Below are 19,858 nucleotides of genomic sequence, written 5' to 3'. Positions count from 1 at the left end.
GTAAAGGTCTACGGCTGGCGGGTAGCGAGTGGGAATAGAGTCGGCGTACTCCGGGCCGTGGGGCCGGAGATTTAAAGGGAGTTGGCCCCAGGGCCCGGTCCCCGCCTGCCTGGTCAGAGGTGCAGGTGTTGGGAGGTGGTTTTGGAGCTCCTGGGAGTCTTTCCGCGGCCCTTTCCACCTCGTGTGGTCTCCGGGGCAATAACCCTTTATAAACGTAATACAGAAAAGGATTTGCTGTTGTGCTTTTCGATGCCGAGGAAAAACCCCAGGTCTCAGGAGACACCCAAACCGGAGTTCAAACTGATTTATACGCTGTGTGACTTTGGCCGAATTTCTTCACCACTCTGAGCCTCAGTTTCCGCCTCTGTAATGTAGGGTAATAGCCGGTTCGTAATACGCTTTAAGTATCGTGCCAGGCACACAGTGCTCAATAAAGACAGCTGTTAATGATATCAATAAAGAACATTTTGGACTTGATCGTAATTTGACTTCAATTTGATCCCAGGGACAGCCTTGCTATTATATGAGTGGGGGAGTCTCTGAGCCTTGTCTGTTGCACTTGTAAATAAATAAAATTGCTTTAGAGTCAGAAGTGGGTTCAAATTCAAGGGCCCGGCGACCTCAGGCAAGTCATGTCCTCTCTGCATTTCTTTTTTTCCCGTGAGAAAATATAAATGATAATTGTACCTACCTCGATAGACTGTCGTCTACATTAAATGATAGCTATTAATAATAGTCTGTCTAAACCCTGTTACCTAATAATAATAAAAAAGAAAAGACTATTGGGACCTGATAGCTGTGGAAAAGACAGGGTTGGTTAAATATCTATATGGTGTCTGGTACATGGTTGTCCCTTAAATCGTGGTGGATAAATCTGGCTACCCAGCTATTCCCACCATTCAGGGAGTCTCTTCTTGGGCTCAATCAGCGGTTGTTATTTATGGCACTTCCGTTTTGAACAATACTTTCTGGACTTCCATGCTCTTTTGTAGTTCTCCATAAGGTTGGCCTCATTTCTGTGTATCCACAATCATTTGGACCCAGAAAAGCCTATTTTGGGCAGTTCTCATGGGAATATAGAGGCAGAGAGGAATCTGAGTTCTGTCCTCAGAGATAGGTGTTAAAATCTTGACTTTGCCACCACTAGTGGTTTAACTTGGACTGAGGGAGATAAATGATCTCACAGGGTTGCCATTCTTAATAGATGAGATCACTCAAAAAGGTCTTGACACATAATGAATACTCAACTTGGTTTCCTCTTGCTTTACAAATGATTTTGGCCTTTGCCAATATCTTGTTTCCTAATTTTTCCACCTATGTAATTCATGTTTTCCCAACTGGATTTTCTTAAGCTTCCTGAGAACAATATAATAAAGCTCACATTCATGCTTTATACTTTCAGATTCCCCTTATCAATATTTTCACTTAGTTCTATTCACAGTACTGTGGTAACTAAATTGAAGTAGAAAAAGGGTAAATACTTCATTTAGTTCTTTTAGCAACCCTAGGAGGTAGGTAATATTATTACCCTCCATTTACAAATAAGGAAACTGAGGCCTAGAAAGGATAAGAAACTTGATAAAATAAGAGGTAGAATCAGGACTAAAGAGAACCAAGGACTACACTCGCTGATCCAAGGCTTTTTCCACTACACAAAGCCTTTGTCTGTCATTCCCCATGGTATTTAGCAGAGTAAGTACTTTATAGATACTTGTGTGTTTTATTTGATTGGTGAATTGTAGTAGGTGCTATGTGGCTTGAGGAGATAAATAAAAAATAATTAGAAACACTGCACAGTATAGACTGTTGGGTGGTATAAATAGAAACCAAAATAGAGTGTTGCTGAGGGCTTAATAATCTGAAGGAAGGGATCTTATCCTGAAAGGCCCCCTGGAAGAAGTGAAGGTTTTGAGATAGTCTTAAAGGTACTTGTTCGTAACTTGCATGCAACCTCCTGTTTTTCCATTTGGAGGAGGCTCCTTCTTCCCCCTTGACTTCACTTTCCCCACCATGGAGGGACTGTGTGTGTAAGAGCACACCATTGTGTTTGTGACTTGTGCTCAGTTCTTTTGCAACTCTCAGGAACCTGAAGCTTTTACCAAGTCTAATACAAAGGCTAGGGTTCATGAGCTCAAGCAATGGGGCTGGTGAATTTTGGTGTACCCAGAAATAGAAAAAAATTGATGGGGCAAGGAATGGTGGGGGGTTCTGCATCATTTCCTACTCAAAGAACCCGAGTGTCTGTGTAGATGGGAGCCTCTGCTGAAGCATTAAAAAAAAAAAAAACAAGACTGTGTCTATAAGAATAATACATCAGACTTATTTACTGTCTGCCTCTGTTGGCTAACTCAATAGGCATTTGATGTTCATCATCTCATTAGCCTTGTAATTGAGCTAACTTCTATTATCTGCAATTAACAGAAGACAGGAAGACTCTGAGACGTCTCTCCACCATACTTGGCAGAGCTAGGGACTGGTTCTAGCTCTGTGTGACTCCAAAGCCTGTGTACCTACCACTGTGCCATGTTGCCTCATCTTGTCCTTTCTGTGGGAAATTTAGAAAATAAGAGACCAGTTAAGTGAGCAAATAAGATGTACCACAATTCTACCATCCCAAACAACCACCCTTAACATGTAATTCATCCTAGTCGTGTATCTATGTATACACATGCATCTTTCACTTAATTTATCTAATTGGGATCATTGATTCATAACCAGCCCTTTTTTTTCCACTTCTAAAGCCTAAACAATTTTCCCATGTTGTTAAAAATATCAAACATAGTTTTAAATGGCTTTTTAAACATTCCATTGCCCCCAAGTGTTATTCTTGCTTGCTGTCACAAGGAATATAAAGCTTTAATTCAGATTTTGAAAAAGAAGCCACTTTATTTGGGACTATTTTCAACCCGTTCCCTTTGACCTGTGAGGACTGCAGGCACACAGTCCTAAAAGTTGAGTGAGAGGCTAACTAAAAAAGACAGAAGGGTTATTTTGAAAACAAGCACTGCGTTTATTACTTTTACTCAGTGAGGAAGATATATGATGCCTCACCTGTAAAACAGTCCTAAACATAGAATTTTACTTTTGCTTCTGCCAGAGAAGACAAGCCCTTCTGAAGTGAGAAGCTGTCCTCAGCTGTGCGTCCTGTGCCAGATCACTAATGATTACCTGGCATTTCTGCAACGCAGGCAGATCCTCAGGTAAGCTTTCCAGGTTTACATTGTTGGGGCAAAAAAGAGTAAATGATTCAGAAGACCACCTTTTCCTCCCTAGTCTTCTTACTGCCTCTTCTGTGGTCAGGGCTCTGTTATCTTACTCTGAGAATTCTGATGAAAGATCCGCATCTTGGAAAAGCCCTATTGTTGTTCACAACTGTCTTTCAGTGTTGAAAAGGTGCCACAGAGATTTCTCGACATGTTGATGTGGGAGTAGCCTAGCACGAGCTTTTTTATTCTTTTGGTGTTTTCATGTGGGTGCTGCTTTGAATGAAATAACCTGGTAAAGAGATTGTTTTCTGGAAGTCTGGATTTTTGAATAATTCAATGCAGTGTTTTTCAAGCAGGACCTAGAGTGGACTTAGGATTGAATGACAAAGTTTTCAACCTGACAGAAAAAAATTGTTTGATTTTTTTCCCAAAGTCTTTAATTGGCAAAAAAAATAAAGACTTTGACTGCCCAGTATTGGCTTTGCAAATATTGTTGACTGCTTGAGGAAAATCAAATATCTAGGAGCCTTTGACTTAGAACTTGGTTTGAAGCTTTATCGGTGTGATTGATTCATCCGTTAAACCTTACAGAACACATACCCTATGTCAGGTGATGTGCTAGGACACATTTAAGACAGTGAACCAGGAGTAGTCTTGGCTGGAATGTAGTTGGCATGACAGGCTCTTTCTCTCTTAAGAAAATGCAATTCTTTAATCCTGGATAAAGCATCCCTGGTCTTGGTGAGTTGCATGAAAGGAGCTAATAGGAAGTTGAGACTTGTGCCAGGAGAGCTGTTAAACCTTGGAGACTACTGAGAGTCCTGAGAGCCTCGTTGCTGATGCCCAGGTCTGCCCACCTTCTTTTCTTGAGCCCTCTTCTTTTGGTGTTTTCCATATAACATTCTACAGCAGCTACTTGCTGATTTCCTTCCAGGGTTTGTGGAAGGTTTGCAAACATGTTCACCGTATCACAAACCTCGAGAGCATGGTTCATTGATAGAGCCCGCCAGGCCCGAGAAGAGAGGCTCGTACAGAAGGAGCGGGAGCGGGCGGCTGTCGAGATTCAGGCCCATGTCCGGAGTTTTCTCTGTCGGCGGAAGCTGCAGAGAGAAATCAGGTGGGTACCTGGAGCTCCTCAGTGTATTTTTCTCTTGCTCTCAATTAACAGTAAATATGTGAGTTTTCACTTAAGAGTGCTTGAAAAACCTTCCAGCTACTGTGAGCTCCTAATTAAAATATCTTTTTTTTTAACCCATCCCCTTCCTAGGAGAGAGATTGATGAGTTATTTAAAGCAGATGACACTGAGTCCAGTAAAAGAAGTGCATTGTGTATCTTTAAGATTGCCAGGAAACTGCTGTTCTTATTCAAAATTAAAGAAGATAATGAGGTAAAATAATAATAGCAAATGTACATAGTGTTTACCCTATGCCAGATTTTTTGTGTTTTATAAATATTAACTCAGTTGTTACAACAACTCTGTTACCCCCATATCCTTTTGTATTCTTTAAAAAAAAGTGTATATATATTTTTATATATATTTTATGTGTATATATATATATATACTTTTTTTTTATTAAAGAAGTTATAGGTTTACAGAAAAATCATGCAGACCTTTTTGTTTTCTAGGGACCCATTTTGTAGGGGTTATGCCTGGTGCTCCTGGGAATTGTCAAGAGTCTTTTCATTTTGACTATTTATAGCAGGTGTTGAGAACACGAATACATTAGAGGAGCCAGGCAGAATATGTAATTCAGTTTCCAGTTTCTACTTGTCTTCCTTTTGCATTTCAGAATAAAAGTGATGATACCACCGTCTTTGGTTGATGTCTATGAAGCAAAAGTCAATATCCATCATGCTTACAAATTGGCAAATAAAAGAGCACAAACCCATTCAAGAGACTGCTGCTAATATGCATGAATAAAAGTCCAGTTTTCCAAATTGTTTTTATTTTTCAAAAGGAATCCTAATCTGGATTTTTATGTGAAATGTACCAATTTCTAAAACATAGTGCAGGTCAAGCAAAATGAAACTGTAGGGGGTACTCAGCCTGTGGGCCACCAGTTTGAGAACCCTTCTTTAGCCTTTCTGATCCTCAGTTTCCACATCTGTAAGAAGAAATTAGATATAATTATGTATATGACTGATTTAGCAGAATGCCTGACACAGGCCAGGTCCCTACCAAGCATTTTCTCCCTTCTCTTTCCCACGTCTTGATTAGTTCCTGGTATTTATAATCTCCATTCTGCCTCTTTGCAGAGATTTGAGAAGCTATGCCGCTCCATCCTAAGCAGCATGGAGGCCGAGAATGAACCCAAGGTAAGTGGGGATGGGAGCTGGAAAATCTCTTATAAGCATCCAAGAGGTAGCCCATTTGATTCTGAAAGTTCCTATTGAATGTTATGGCTTTGTTAATTTGCACACATATTCATATAAGCAATGGTGTGAAAACATTAATGCAAAGTACAAACAATTCCTTGAGCTTTTCTTCACTAACCAAGAAGCTATATTCTGCTTCTGCCATATAACTCAAGATGGAAAATTCTTTACTAGGCTATTTTATCTTTGAGTTTAGTGTTAAAATAAGTCCCATTTGCTGTTTATCCATCCCCACTGCCTTATCTGACACTGGACCTAGCTAAAATGTAACATGTTCTCTGTCACTGCCCATAGCATTTCTTTTTCCTACTTGTAGGTGTGGTATGTGTCCCTGGCTCTTTCCAAAGATCTCACCCTCCTATGGATTAAACAGATCAAGGACATCCTGTGGTATTGCTGTGAGTTTCTTGAGCAACTCAAGGTAAAAATAAATAAATAAGTAAATAATTATAATGTTCCCATTTAGGGTCTATTGTATATATTTTCAGAGTCCCCATTATCCCCTCATAGGTTATGCCTCTGGAGAGCTGTCAGTCAGAGTCAAATGTAGAATTATAAGTTCAGCCCCTGCCTTGGGAGCACGTATTTTAGATACCGTTATCAATATGAGCCCTTGTTTATTGTAGAACATATTAGACATTGACCCCTACTTGTTGCAGTTTCAATGCCAGAGCATCTGTTATCTTCCTTTTTGTTCTTTTGATGTAATGGATCCTTTATAATCAATTACTATACTTTTGTTCCAAATACATAAACCTCACATAAAACAGCTAGTGATACGTACAAGCTAAGCAAGAAAGAGACTATTTTAGTTCTATAAAACAGCAGCTGGGGATGACTAGAGCCAGGGCCTTTCAGGATTCTCCCTCTTTTCTCACCTCTGCTCCTGTTTTAGTTTGCTAAAGCTGCAGGAATGCAATACACCAGAAAAAGATTGGCTTTTATAAAGGGGATGTATTAAGTTACAAGTTTACAGTTCTAAGGCCTTAATAATGTCCAAACTACGGCATCCAGAGAAGGATATCTTTACTCTGAAGAAAGGCCGTTGTCTGTCGCATGGGAAGGCTATGTGGCTGGCATCTGCTGGTCCTTGTTCCAGTTCCATTGCTTCCAGCTTCTGATTCCAGTGGCTTCCTCTCTAAGTGTCTTTGGGTCTCACTTGCTGCTCTGGGGCAAAACTCTGGGTTTCATGCTTAGCTTAACATTTCATGGAAGAGCACATGGTGGCATCTGCTGGACAGTCTTTTCTAGCTTCTGTTGGCTCTCTTAGCTTTTGGTGTCTCCTGGGGCTTCTGCATTTCCACATGCCTGCGTCTAAACTCCGTTGGCACTCCAAGCATCTCCAAATGTTTGCGTCAGTGTGGGCTCTGACTCTGTTACCCAGTGAGCTCTCTTAAAGACTCTGGTAAACTAATCAAGACCCACCTTGATGGGCAGAGCCAAATCTCATTCTAATCAAAAGGTCACATCCACAATAGAGTAGGTCACATCTCCATGGAAGTAATCCTAATCAAAAGTTCACACCCAAAATTGGGTGTGTCATATCTCCAAGTAAACAACCTATTCAAACAGCCTAATCCTAAACCATAAGTCTGGCCCCAAAAGATTGGATCAGGATTGAAAGAACATGGCTTTTCTGGGGTACATGACAATTTCAAACCAGCACATCTCCCTTCTAGGATCACCTTCATCCTCTCCTGCCATAATCCTGGAAGCCAGTACTTCTGGCCTTACATCCTTATTCTGTCTTGACCAAAGAAAAAAGGGAGATGTCCCCTACCAGTTCCAACTAAAAATCCAGGAGGATTCTTAAGGGCCCCATTGAATCCTGGGCTCAAAGCTGAACTGACAGTGGCGAGAGGGATGGAGTACTGTGGTTGGCCCAGCCTGTCCCATACCCACCTTTGTGCTATGAGAAGATTGGAGGGATGTGAGCAGACACAAACAGTGGCCATTTCCACTTTGCATTAGGGAAAGAGAAGTTTCAAGAGCAGAGGCTTGGCTGAGACCCAGGTAGCAGCTGAGGGATGAAGCAAATGACTCCAGAGGCACCGGCAATCTGTTCCCAACCATCTCTCAAGCATTCATGAAAGTCTGTCTTGGCTATGACCCAGTCAAGGCAGTAAGCCAAGTAGCCACGTAGGCCTGTCAAGTGAGGTATCACAACCGAGAGCAGTATCTTCACATCCTTTCCCTTGGAGCCCTGGGTTCTGTCACAGTGTCTCAGGGCCAAGTGGGTGGGTTCTTCCCTTATGTTCACTCAACCAGGCACATCCTCTTACCTGCTTTCTATATCTGTGTTCCACCACAGATTTTTCTTTAAAGAGAGACTCTCTTACTTTGAAAAGGGATAAAAAGTTGATGTAAAGATACATACTTTGGGAGAAAAGAATACTGGCTCTGGAGCCAGGGAGACCTGCAATTTACCTGTTGCTGATTTACCTTGTGGCTTTGAACATGTTCCTTTCCTTCTTGTTCTCTATGCTCCTGAGTCCCTTCCAGGTGTATACAGGATCTCTAAGCCCATTTTCTAATCCTTTTGCCTGACCTGCTTTTGAGAAACCATCTGAACTATAATCATGATTATAATAATAAGCAACATTTACATAGAGTGTTCGGTGTCTCAGGCCTTATTCTTAGTGCTTTATGCACATTAATCCAATTATTCTTCACTGCAACCCTATGAAGAAAGCACTGTTACTATCCCTCATTGACAGATGCAGAAATTGAGGCACAGAGAAGTTAAAAAACATGGCCAAGATCACACAGTTAGTAGGTGGTAGAGCCAAAGTCTGAGCCCAGAGTCCCTGCTGTGCTCTATTGCATTTCACTGTGGCTCTAGGGTTTACACATAAATTTTAAAAGCATGCCAGCCCTGGTCATCTTGTTCTCCAGGAATTCTCAAATCTCTGTCCCCAGGAATATTTTATGCTCCACAATGAGAACTAATGTGCCAAAATCATTATCAGTTAACGTTTGTTTTTTTTTACATGTGCAGGCACCGGGAATTGAACCCGGGTCTCTGACATGGCAGGCAAGAACTCTGACTGCTGAGCCACCATGGCCCATCCTATTAGTTAACTCTTGAAGTGGTCATTCCCCAAAAGAAAAGAAATAAAGACTTAATATATATCCTGACTCATTTACTTGAGCTGGAGACTACTCATAAAAGTTGTAAAATGATGTTGCACTGCGTGGGATCAGAGGACAGTGTCTTCATCTTACTGCTTTTATTGTTTTCAGCCTGAAATCTTGCAGGACTCCAGACTCATCACACTGTACCTCACGATGCTTGTCACCTTCACAGACACTTCAACATGGAAAATTCTCCGGGGAAAAGGTCTGCAGGACTTGCTTCAAAATCTTTCCTAACTGACATTTCCATAGAGAGTTGGGGGACATTTTCTCCTTTTTAAAAATCACTTTCATTGCCATAAGCCTCAGGGAAGGTCCTGAAACCATACAAAATGATAGTGCCCTCAGCACATCCCATCAGATTGCATTGTAGCCTCCAGAGTATGTTCAATATTTTGTGCTATAGCCTCTTTCCTCTTTGGATTTATGATTAAAGGCATAGTTCCTGTGATTTCATTTTTTTTTATATTTCCCATAGCACATCAGACTCTGGCCGATAATAATAATCTAAGCCTTGTCGTTGATTTGAAGAAATCGTTAGGCAGCACATGATTCCACTTTGCCTGTTGAATTTGTATTATAAAGTGGCTTTCTCCTTGGAAAGATGCCCTTAGGCTTATGTATTTCATATATTCATTTCATGCATCTATTCAACAGATAGCCTACCAAGTGCCAGAAACAGTGCTACATACTGGGGATACAGGAGAAAAACAGAAAAGGCCACTGCTCTTGAGGGGCTTTAGGTACAGAACTCATACTATATATTCTGACCTTACACACAAAACTTAGAGTCTGGTGAGGGAGACAGACACTGAAGTGTCTCTAATATGGAAGGAAGAACACAAAGAAATGAGATGTTTTGTGGGGTAAGGGAGGCTTTCTTGAAAGGTGATGTCTGAACTGGGAGCTGGAAGGAGAGTTAGAGTTCACAGCCTGAAGGAAAGGGAGGAGATTTTAAGAACAGGAAACCTATGTGCAAAGACCCACAAAGGAAGGGGGACTTTGTTTTAGGCATTATCCTGGACTCTGGGGCAGGGGAGGAAATTTAAAAACTGCTAAATTCTGGGCGCTGCCAGGGAGTTCACAGGTTGAGGAGGCAGCTGCAGATAGCAGAAAATACCAAGACCTAAGAAGGAAACAGAAAAGGTGCTAGGGGAGCTCAGAGGCCAGAGCTGTTATTTCTGGCCAGGCCATGAGAGGACCCATTCCCTAAGAGGTGATACTTGATCCAGGCCTGCTAAGAAAGAGAGAATTCCTGATATGTAGCATCTCCCTGAGCTCTTGTAGCAGCCTTGAGGGGCGTAGAAAGACAACCAGAGATGCTCCTTCCTACAGCTTTGGGCCTTGGGCCTGAGTTTCTGTCTGATAAAAACTGTTCACATTATGGTCAAAGATTTTGCTCAGACTTGTTTCTTCATTTAGGTGAGAATCTTCGACCTGCCATGAACCACATTTGTGCAAATATAATGGGACATCTCAACCAGCATGGATTTTTTTCTGTGCTGCAGGTCTGTGACCTCATCCCCTTATAGGTGACCTTCACATTCGTCATAGCTAAACTTGCATTTTTAGATTTGGTTTCAGCATGTCTGGTGCCTTTTTCACAGAAACACTTTCTGCTGAAGTTTAAAACCCAGCATTCCTTTCTCTTTCCTTGGGTCCCTGTAGTTCCTGTAGAGGGAGGGAAGAAGGAATGGAAAGCCTCTAATGCTCTGCAGTGGGCACCACTGGGTGGAATCCAGCTGCTTGAAATTTAAATTCTGAAAGAAGTTCCCAGGGCTTGGTTCCTCTGGTTCCTATTTGTCAGTCTGGAATTTTATTTTTACATCTCTGTCCTCTAACAGCCCTGTGCCTACTCTGCCCCTTATTGTATCAGTTTTAACTCCAGGGAATTTCAGAAGCCTAATTGCTACTTAAAAAGTTCTTTGGGATTCTGAAGGTTTAGGAGTAACATTGATGGAGTCCTTCCTTTTACCGGGTACTATAATGGGCTGGTTCCTTTAATCGGTTTCATTTCATCCTCACAACGACCATGTGAGATGGTGTCATGGCAAGAGGTGGTATTATCCACAGTTTATCTCAGTAGAAAAGGCATATACTCCACACCATAATTAAACTGCTTCTAAAATAATATGGTGTCTTGAAATTTCTGGTTTAGTATTCCTTGTATCAACTGTTAATTTTTTCTAACTTTATTTTTAAAATTTTAAACAATATTTAAAGAAAGAACGATATAATGAAAAAAGTATACCAATTACTTTTCTCCCCCTTCCTTTTTAGAAGACCTTCCAGTATAGTTTTTATGTGAAGCATTCATTTTACTTTTATGCTTCTTTTTTTCTGTACAAGTGAATTTAAAGTTGGTGTTGTTCCCTGACCAGTTAAAATGTCCTTTTCAGATACTGTTAACGCGTGGCCTGGCAAGACCCCGACCTTCTCTGTCCAAAGGCACTTTAACTGCAGCCTTTTCTCTAGCATTGCGGTGAGTAAAGAACCATATCTGGAGTGTCAGGATGTTTGTGAGTGCTTCTCCCTCTTGATTGTCCTTTCTTTTGTGACTCATATTAGTTGTGGGCTTGCTCCTTTGGTCAGAATTTACAGGAAGCTTTGTTCTTGGTGAAAGTGATGCTTCTGTGACTATTCTTTTTCTCAATCTTCAATCTCTACCCCGAATGTTTTTGCAGTGTAATTGGAGAGAGGCTATTCAAAATGAATTACTTTCATTCTGCTGGTGGCCAAGATGCAATCATTTTTCCTCTTGATTTTTTAATTGACCAAATATAGGGAGGCTGAAGGAGGCCCACAAAGGGCAGGGTGAAAGAATTAAGGAAATAACAGGTCAACCAGTCTTATGAGCTTGGTTTTAAATGTTAGGATTCACTGGACTATAGAGGATTTAGTAAGTTTAGAGATGTAAAGTATATAGGAAGCTAAGTATTTCCTTATACAAATGACACTTGCCATTCTGAGAACTGCCAAATGTTAAAAAGCTCTGTTTGTTAGTGGGTCTGGAACATTCTTAGACTGTTGAGGGAACACTAGCTTGGGGAGATGTTATTAAGAAGTCCCAGAAAATCCCAGAGTGATTTGATCAGTGAGTGGAAAAGTATTTGCAAAGTCCTCTTTGGGGAATGGTGAGAACGGGGGAATATTCAACTTCCCAAAATTGAATTCTTGATATTCTCACAAGGAGTGTGGACAACCAAAGCTATAGGCTGAGCCCTCAGTCTTGTGGTTTGTTCATATGAAACTTAACCCCACAAAGCATAGGTCAAGCCTACTTAAAATTTAGGCCTGAGAGTCACCCCCAAGAGAGCCTCTTTTGTTGCTTGGATGTGGCCTCTCTCTCCAGCCAACACAAGCAGACTCACCACCCTTCCCCCTGTCTACGTGGGACATGACTCCCAGGGGTGTAGACCTTCCTGGTGACGTGGGTCAGAAATCCTAGAATGAGCTGAGACTCAGCATCAAGGGATTGAGAAAACCTTCTCGACCAAAAGGGGGAAGAGTGAAATGAGACAAAGTGTCAATGGCTGAGAGATTCCAAACAGAGTCGAGAGGTTATCCTGGAGGTTATTCTTACACATTAAGTAGATATCACCTTGTTATTCAAGATGTAATGGAGAGGCTGGAGGGAACTGCCTGAAAATGCAGAGCTGTGTTCCAGTAGCCATGTTTCTGGAAGATGACTGTATAATGATATAGCTTTCACAATGTGACTGTGTGATTGTGAAAACCTTGTGTCTCATGCTCCTTTTATCTACCTTGTCAACAGATGAGTAGAACATATGGAATGAAAATAAGTAATAGGGGGAACAAATGTTAAAATAAATTTGGTTTGAAATGCTAGTGATCAATGAAAGGGAGGAATAAGGGGTATGGTATGTATAATCTCTTTTTTTTTCTGTTTTCATGTTGTTTCTTTTCCTGTTATCTTTTTATTTCTTTTTCTGATTGATGCAAATGTTCTAAGAAATGATTATGATGATGAATATGCAACCATGTGATGATATTGTGAATTAGTGATTATATATATATGTAGAACGAAACGATCATGTTAAGAGTGTTTTTGTTTTTTATTGTTAAATGTTTTTAATTTGATAAATAAATAAAATTAAAAAAGAAAAAAGTTCCAGAAGAAAAAATATTATATTTAAAAACTTTCCTACACTATCCCCTCCTGCTTACCCACAGTGCACTTTTGTGCCGAAAGCTCTGAGAAGTCCTTCAGTAACAAGACCCTTAGAGTTTATGTAACCTGATGTTTATTCAAACATATTGGCACATAGAAGACACTCCCTCCATTTTTGAAGGATGGTGCACGTCCGTTAATATCCCATGGGATCATTTTCCATGGAACCCAGTTTTGAAAATCATAATCTAGAGCAGGGCTCAGCAAACTTTTCTGTAAAGAGTCAGATAAAGTAAATACTTTTGACTTTTTGGATCATATAGCTTCAGTCACATGATTTTTTTTCTCTCCCTGAGGAATTGTAAAGTCCTGTTTTAAAAATCTTTTTCAACTTGTGGTAAATAACACGATTCTCTTGGTTTGCTCTACCAAGTTCAGTAAGATCGGCCTGATTGTTCAGCTTCATGTAGACAAATGGTTACTGTTGGCACGTTCAGCCTTATACATTTTTTTGTCCCCAAAATGGTATTTTTTGTTTAAATATTTTTATTGACAAATCTTCTCAAACATACATTCCATACATGGTATACAATCAGTGGCTCACAATGTCATGACATAGTTATGTATTCTTCATCATAATCTTTTTTTTTTTTATGAAACATAACCACATACAAACACAAACATTCTTACCATTTGATCATTCCATTCTGGTTATATAATCAATAACTCACAAAATCATCACATAGTTGTATAATCATCATCATGATCGTTTCTCAGAACATTTACATCAATTCAGAAAAAGAAATAAAAATAAAACAGAAAAAAACTCGTACATACCATATCCTTTACCCCTCCCTTTCATTGATCATTAGCATTCCAATTTACTAACTTTATTTTAACATACGTTCCCCCTATTATTTATTTTTAATCCATATGTTCTATTTATCTGTCGATAAGGTGGATAAAAGGAGCATCAGACACAAGGTTTTCACAATCACACAGTCACATTGCGAAAACTATATCATTATATAATCATCTTTAAGAAACATGGCTACTGGAACACAGCTCTGCATTTTCAGGCATTTCCCTCCAGTCTCTCCATTACATCTTGAATAACAAGGTGATATCTATTTAATACGTAAGAATAACCTCCAAGATAACTTCTCGACTCTGTTTGAAATCTCTCAGCCATTGACACTTTATTTTGTCTCATTTCGCTGTTCCCCCTTTTGGTTGAGAAGATTCAAAATGGAATTCTTGAAAGTAAAAATTTATAATAGGAATTGTGACACTCTAAATACCAGTAATATCTCATCTGCTCATCACTATTATAGCACGTAAGGTAGAATGAATAGTTTTGTCCTATTTTTCCGCCTTCTGTATGGCTTCTGGGGATTTTTTTGTTTTTTTTTTTCTATTTCAAGACAGTAATCTGGGTGGTAGGTATGTTCATTGCCACTGGATTTTTCGTGGTTTCTAGTTTTTTTCAGTGGGCAGAACTGGAATTTTATATGCACACATATATCGTTACATATTACGTAAAATCTCTTGAGTTCATTCTATTTCCAATTCAAATATAGTGTTACAGGGTTTTTCCTTACACTCTGCTGTTTACTTCTGTAGCTGCTTTGTTTCACAATTAATGTTTAGCTTTTTATATATTTTTTAAAATGTACGTATTTTATATGTTTATATTTAATATTAAACTTTATCAAGGTGTAATTCACATATCATAAAGTTCACCCCTTTGAAGCATACATTCTCTAGTTCTTAGTATGTTCAGAGTTGTCCTTTCATCATCAAAAGCAATTTTAGAACATTTTCATCACCACAAAAAGAAATCCCATACCCATTAGCGTCACTCCCTGTTTTCCACCAAGCTGCCCTTGGCAACCACTACTCTACTTTCTGTTTCTCTATCTTTTCCTATTCGATGTATTTTATATAAATGGAATCATACAATATGCAACCTTTTGTGTTTGGCTTCTTTCGGTTAACATAATGTTTTCAAGGTTCATCCATGTTGTAGCATATATTCAGTACTTCATTGCTCTATATTGCTAAATAGTATCCCGTTGTTTGTATATACCACATTTTTTTACCCATTCATCAATTGGTCAGCTTTTGGGTATCCACTTTTTAGCTATTCAGAATAACACTGGTATGAACATATCTGTACAAGTTTTTGCGTGAACATTTTTTCTTGGGTATATACCTAGGAGAAATATTGCTGGGTTATATGGTAACTCTTTGTTTGACTTTTTGTGGAACCACCAAACTGTTTTCCAATATGACTGCACCATTTTACTTTCCCCCCAGTGGTGTACGAGGGTTCCAATTTCTCCACAGACTTATTGTCTGTCTTTAATAAACCATCCTCGTAGGTGTGAAATGGTACCTTACTGTGGTTTTGATTTGCATTTCCCTAATGACTAATGATATTAAACATCTTTTATTAACTTATTGGCCATTTGTATATCTTTTTTGAAAAAATGATTATTCAAATCTTTTGCCCATTTTTAAATTGAGGTATTTGTCTTTTTATTGCTGAGTTGTAAGATTTCTTTATTTATTCTTATCAGATATATGATCTGCAAATATTTTATCCCACTCTATAGGTTTTCTCTTTGCTTTCTTGATAGTGTCCTTTGAAATGCAAACATTTTTAATTTTGATGAGGTCCAATTTATATTTTCTTCTATTGCTTGTGTTTTGGATGTTATATCTAGGAAGACTTTGCCTAACCCAAAGCCATGAAAATTTACTCCTGTATTTTCTTCTAAGGATTTTATCATTTTAGCTCTTATATGTAAGTTCGTGATCCACTTTGAGCTTGTTTTTGTATATGGGATAAGGTCTGGGGTCATTATCTTATTTTAATATTGTTTATTGCTTTTCCTAATTTTGGCAGTAATACAGGGTTATCATAGAAATCCTGGAATAATTTTTAAAATAAACTGCTTAATTTGAAGTCTAAGTACGACTTTGGTGAGGTATCTCACAGTGAACACACTGTAGAAATGCTACTGAATCTAGAAATAGAGCAGTACTAGCCCTCCAAAAAGTTCTGTCTTGCTCCCTCCCTCTCACTGTCCCACCTTTCCTCTCCCATAAAAATTTTTTTATCCTGCTTTTTAAAAACTTGTTATTTAGCCTGAATATTTTCACATGCTAGGAAAATTGCTTCAAAATCCTGATTTTTTTTAATAGCCTTGCAGTATTGCATGGTATTGACTTACCCATCGCCCTGTTGTACATTCCCACTTTTAGTCTTTAATATTCCTAGAGGTCCTGGGAAACATGATTTCATGGGGTTTGAGAAACGTCAGTAGGGTTATTCTCTTGTTCTGGGCATAGACGCTGACTGAAGCAATCTGTCTGTGTCTAGACCTGTGATCGCAGCACAATTTTCAGACAATCTGACCCGGCCATTCCTCACCCACATCATGTCCGTGCCTGCTCTTGTGACTCATCTCAGCACGCTGACCCCCGAGGTAAGTGGGCTCTGTGAATTCCCTCAAAAACCCATTTTTAAATGAACTCTGCTTATTCTGATTCTGATTTTCTTCTCAGAAGTTATAAAGTAAAATGTCTCCTCTGCTACGTTCCACCCTTCTCCTTATTTTACTTCCAAACCGTAGCCACGGAGACACACTTACATTAGTAACCCAGAGAAGCAGGTTTTCATCTTTCTCTTTTCTCTGCCTCACTAGCACGTTATACAGAACTAGTGAATGAGATGCAGGTGATTAATTTCATGCTTTAGAGGGAAACTCTTTAACTGTCTGCAATTATTTGCAGCGCCTCACTGTTTTAGAATCTCATGACATGCTTCGCAAATTCATCATATTTTTAAGAGATGAAGATCGATGCCACGACATCTGTGAGAGTTTAGAAGGATGCCATACGCTTTGTCTAATGGGTGAGTATCTCGTGCTGGAATTAAAGTATGTCCTGGGCATCAGAAAAAGCCTGAATGTTTTGCTCTTCATCCCTTATAGAGATCATGACTTGTTTTTAGTAACAGTTGGAAGTGCTTACAATAAAATAAAAGACAAGTATTTCGTTTGATGGTTAAACAGCCATGTAAAATTTAAAATCCTGTGGAAAATAGGCCAACCTCAAGCTAATTGAGTGACTGTAAATGAACATTAAATTTCAGCCCTTTCCACAGCTAACATTATCCACAATGGCGAATTGAAAGCTTTTCCTCTAAGATCAGGAACAAGACAAGGATGCCCACTGTCACCAGTGTTATTCACCATTGTGCTGGAAGTTCTAGCCGGAACAATTAGACAAGAAAAAGAAATAAAAGGCATCCATATTGGAAAGAAAAATGTAAAACTCTCACTATTTGTAGAAGATATGATACTATATGTCAAAAATTCCAAAAAATCTACAGCAAAGCTACTAGAGCTAATAAATGAGTACAACAAAATGGCAGGGTACTGGATCAATATCCGAAAGTCAGTAGTGTTTCTATACACTAGTAATGAGCAATCTGAGAATGAAATCAAGAAAAAAATTCCACTTACAATAGCACAAGAATTAAATATTTAGAAATAAATTTAACTAAGCATACAAAAGATCTATGTACAAAAAAACTATAAGAAATTGTGAAAAGAAATCATAGAAGACCTAAATAAATGGAAAAGCATACCATGTTCCTAGATTAGAAGACTAAATATAGTTAAGATGTTGATTTTATCCAAATTGATTTATATATCAGTGCAATACCAATTAAAACCCCAAAAACTTATTTTGCAGAAATAGAAAAATCAATAACCAAATTTATTTGGAAAGGTAGGCTTTGCCCTAAATAGCTAAAATATCTTGAGAAAGAAGAATGAAATGGGAGGTCTCACACTACCTGACTTTAAAGCATATTACAGAGCTACAGTGGTCAAAACAGCATGGTACTGGCATAAATATAGATATACTGACCAATGAAATTGAACTGAGTGTTCAGAAATAGACTCTCTCATCTATGGGCAATTAATCTCTGGTAAAGCTGTCAAGCCAACCAAACTGGACAGAGCAGCCTCTTTAATAAATGGTGTTTGGAGAACTGGATATCCATATGTGAAAGAATGAAAGAGAATCCATATCTCACACCCTATACAAAAATTAACTTAAAATGGATCAAAGACCTGAACATTAGGGTTAAGACCATAAAACTTTTAGAATAAAATATGGGGAAATATCTTATAAAGCTTGTGATAGGAGATGGTTCCCTAGACCTTACACCCACAGCACGAGCAGTGAAAAAAGAAATCGATTTAAATGGCATCTCCTCAAACTTAAACACTTTTGCGATCAAAGAACTTTATCAGGAAAGTAAAAGACAGCCTATGCAATGGAAGGCGTATTTGGAAACCACATATCAGATACGGGTTTAATATCCAGACTATATAAAGACATTCTACAACTCAACAAAAAGAAAACCTAATTTAAAAATGGACAAAAGACATGAACAGACACTTTTCAGAAGAGAAAATACAAATGACTAAAAGGCATATGAAAAGATGCTCAGCTTCTCTGGCTATTAGGGAAATGCAAATCAAAGCCACAATAAGATATCATCTTCTTATACCCAGTGGACTGGCCATTATAAAAAATAAAAGCAGGTGCTGGAAGGCAATTTCGCAGTTCCTCTGGAAGCTAAGTATAGAATTGCCATATGATCCAGCAATCCCATTACTAGGTATATATTCAGAGGAGCTGAAGGTAAGGACACAAACAGACATTTGCACACCAGCGTTTATGGCAGCATTGTTTATGATTGCCAAGAGATGGAAACAGCCCAAAATGTCCATCAGCAGACAAGTGGCTGAACAAGCTGTCGTATTTACGTATAGTGAAATGTTATGCAGTTGTAAGACAGTATAAAGTCTTGAAGCATAAACCTGGAGGACATTATGCTGAGAAACAAAAGGACAAACACTGTATGGTCTCATTAATATGAATTAATGAGTGAACTTTGAGAATTAAAGTTAAGAACATAGGTTACCAGGAGATAGAAAGAAGGTAGAGATTGGGCATTTTGGTGCTGAAGGAATTCAGAATATGCAATAGAACTGATTGTAAAAATTCAGAAATGGATAACACAATACTGTCTGATGGTAGCACAATAATATAAGAACACTGAATAAAGCTGAATATGAGTATGGTTGAGGGAGAAGGGCTGGGGGCACGTATGACACCAGAAGGAAAGATAGAAGATAAAGTCTGAGACAATTTAGCATAGAAATGCCTTGAGTGTACAATGATGGTGATTAAATGTACACATAGAAAAATGGTTTTGCATGAGGGGAAACAAATGAATGTCAACATTGCAAGGTATTGAAAATGGGATGGTATACAGGAAAAAGTACAGGTAATGCAAGCTAGGGTCTATTCTTAATAGTAACACTGTAATATGCTCCACTGATGGTAACAACGGCATTGGGCCAAAACTAAATCTCATCAAGCAGGAGATATGGGGATGGGCTATGGATTCTTTGTGGGAGAAAAGCAGATGTCTTCATATAGATTATGGTGGTGAAGGCATGGCTGTTTACTTGGGTTGGGTTGTATCATGTGCAGATAAAACTTTAAAAATGAACAAAGAGAAATGAGTGCTAGAGAAAATGTGAAGAAACAAGATGTACCTGTTCACTTTGGTAGGAAAGCTGAGAGGTGCAGCCCCTCCGGAGGGCAGCGTGGTGATTCCACATGTGGGAGGCTAGAGGTAGGGTTGCCATATGATCCTGCTACACCATTGCTAGGTATGTCCCTGGAAGAACTGAGAGTGGAGACAGGAATGGACATTTGCACATTGGTGTTTATGGTGGCATCAGTGGATGGAGGTGGCCGAAGGGCACAATGACTGAGCAATGGAAGGGGGAATTGTGGTGTATACTTACAACATAGAAAATGGCCGCAAGAAGGAACAAAGTTGTGAAGCATGCAAGTTAGGTTAATGAACCTTAAGGACACCATGTTGAATGAAATTGCAGAAACAGAAAG

The 19,858-nt window shown here is 39.0% G+C and overlaps 1 protein-coding gene across 4 annotated transcripts in view; it reads left to right on the top strand.

The window, feature by feature from the left end:
• Positions 1 to 19,858, top strand: part of UBE3B (ubiquitin protein ligase E3B) — a 70,377-nt gene that overhangs the window by 339 nt on the left and 50,180 nt on the right. The window contains exons 2-12 of one of the 4 annotated variants that reach the window (XM_077160079.1): positions 2,422 to 2,574; positions 3,100 to 3,200; positions 4,141 to 4,323; positions 4,474 to 4,594; positions 5,464 to 5,523; positions 5,900 to 6,004; positions 8,827 to 8,923; positions 10,141 to 10,226; positions 11,118 to 11,200; positions 16,239 to 16,344; positions 16,652 to 16,772. In XM_077160079.1, coding sequence (XP_077016194.1) covers positions 2,524 to 2,574; positions 3,100 to 3,200; positions 4,141 to 4,323; positions 4,474 to 4,594; positions 5,464 to 5,523; positions 5,900 to 6,004; positions 8,827 to 8,923; positions 10,141 to 10,226; positions 11,118 to 11,200; positions 16,239 to 16,344; positions 16,652 to 16,772 — 1,114 coding nt within the window. In that variant the 5' untranslated portion in view covers positions 2,422 to 2,523. Of the gene's footprint in view, positions 1 to 33; positions 1,693 to 2,421; positions 2,575 to 3,097; positions 3,201 to 4,140; positions 4,324 to 4,473; positions 4,595 to 5,463; positions 5,524 to 5,899; positions 6,005 to 8,826; positions 8,924 to 10,140; positions 10,227 to 11,117; positions 11,201 to 16,238; positions 16,345 to 16,651; positions 16,773 to 19,858 lie in introns of those variants that run through there. The other 3 variants (XM_077160080.1, XM_077160081.1, XM_077160082.1) reach the window with 3 other exon arrangements.

The sequence above is a fragment of the Tamandua tetradactyla genome, chromosome 5, assembly GCF_023851605.1.
Source record: "Tamandua tetradactyla isolate mTamTet1 chromosome 5, mTamTet1.pri, whole genome shotgun sequence".
NCBI classification, from domain to species: domain Eukaryota; kingdom Metazoa; phylum Chordata; class Mammalia; order Pilosa; family Myrmecophagidae; genus Tamandua; species Tamandua tetradactyla.
The sequence above is the reverse complement of the archived record's forward strand: the minus strand, read 5'-3'. Positions and strand labels throughout refer to the sequence as shown.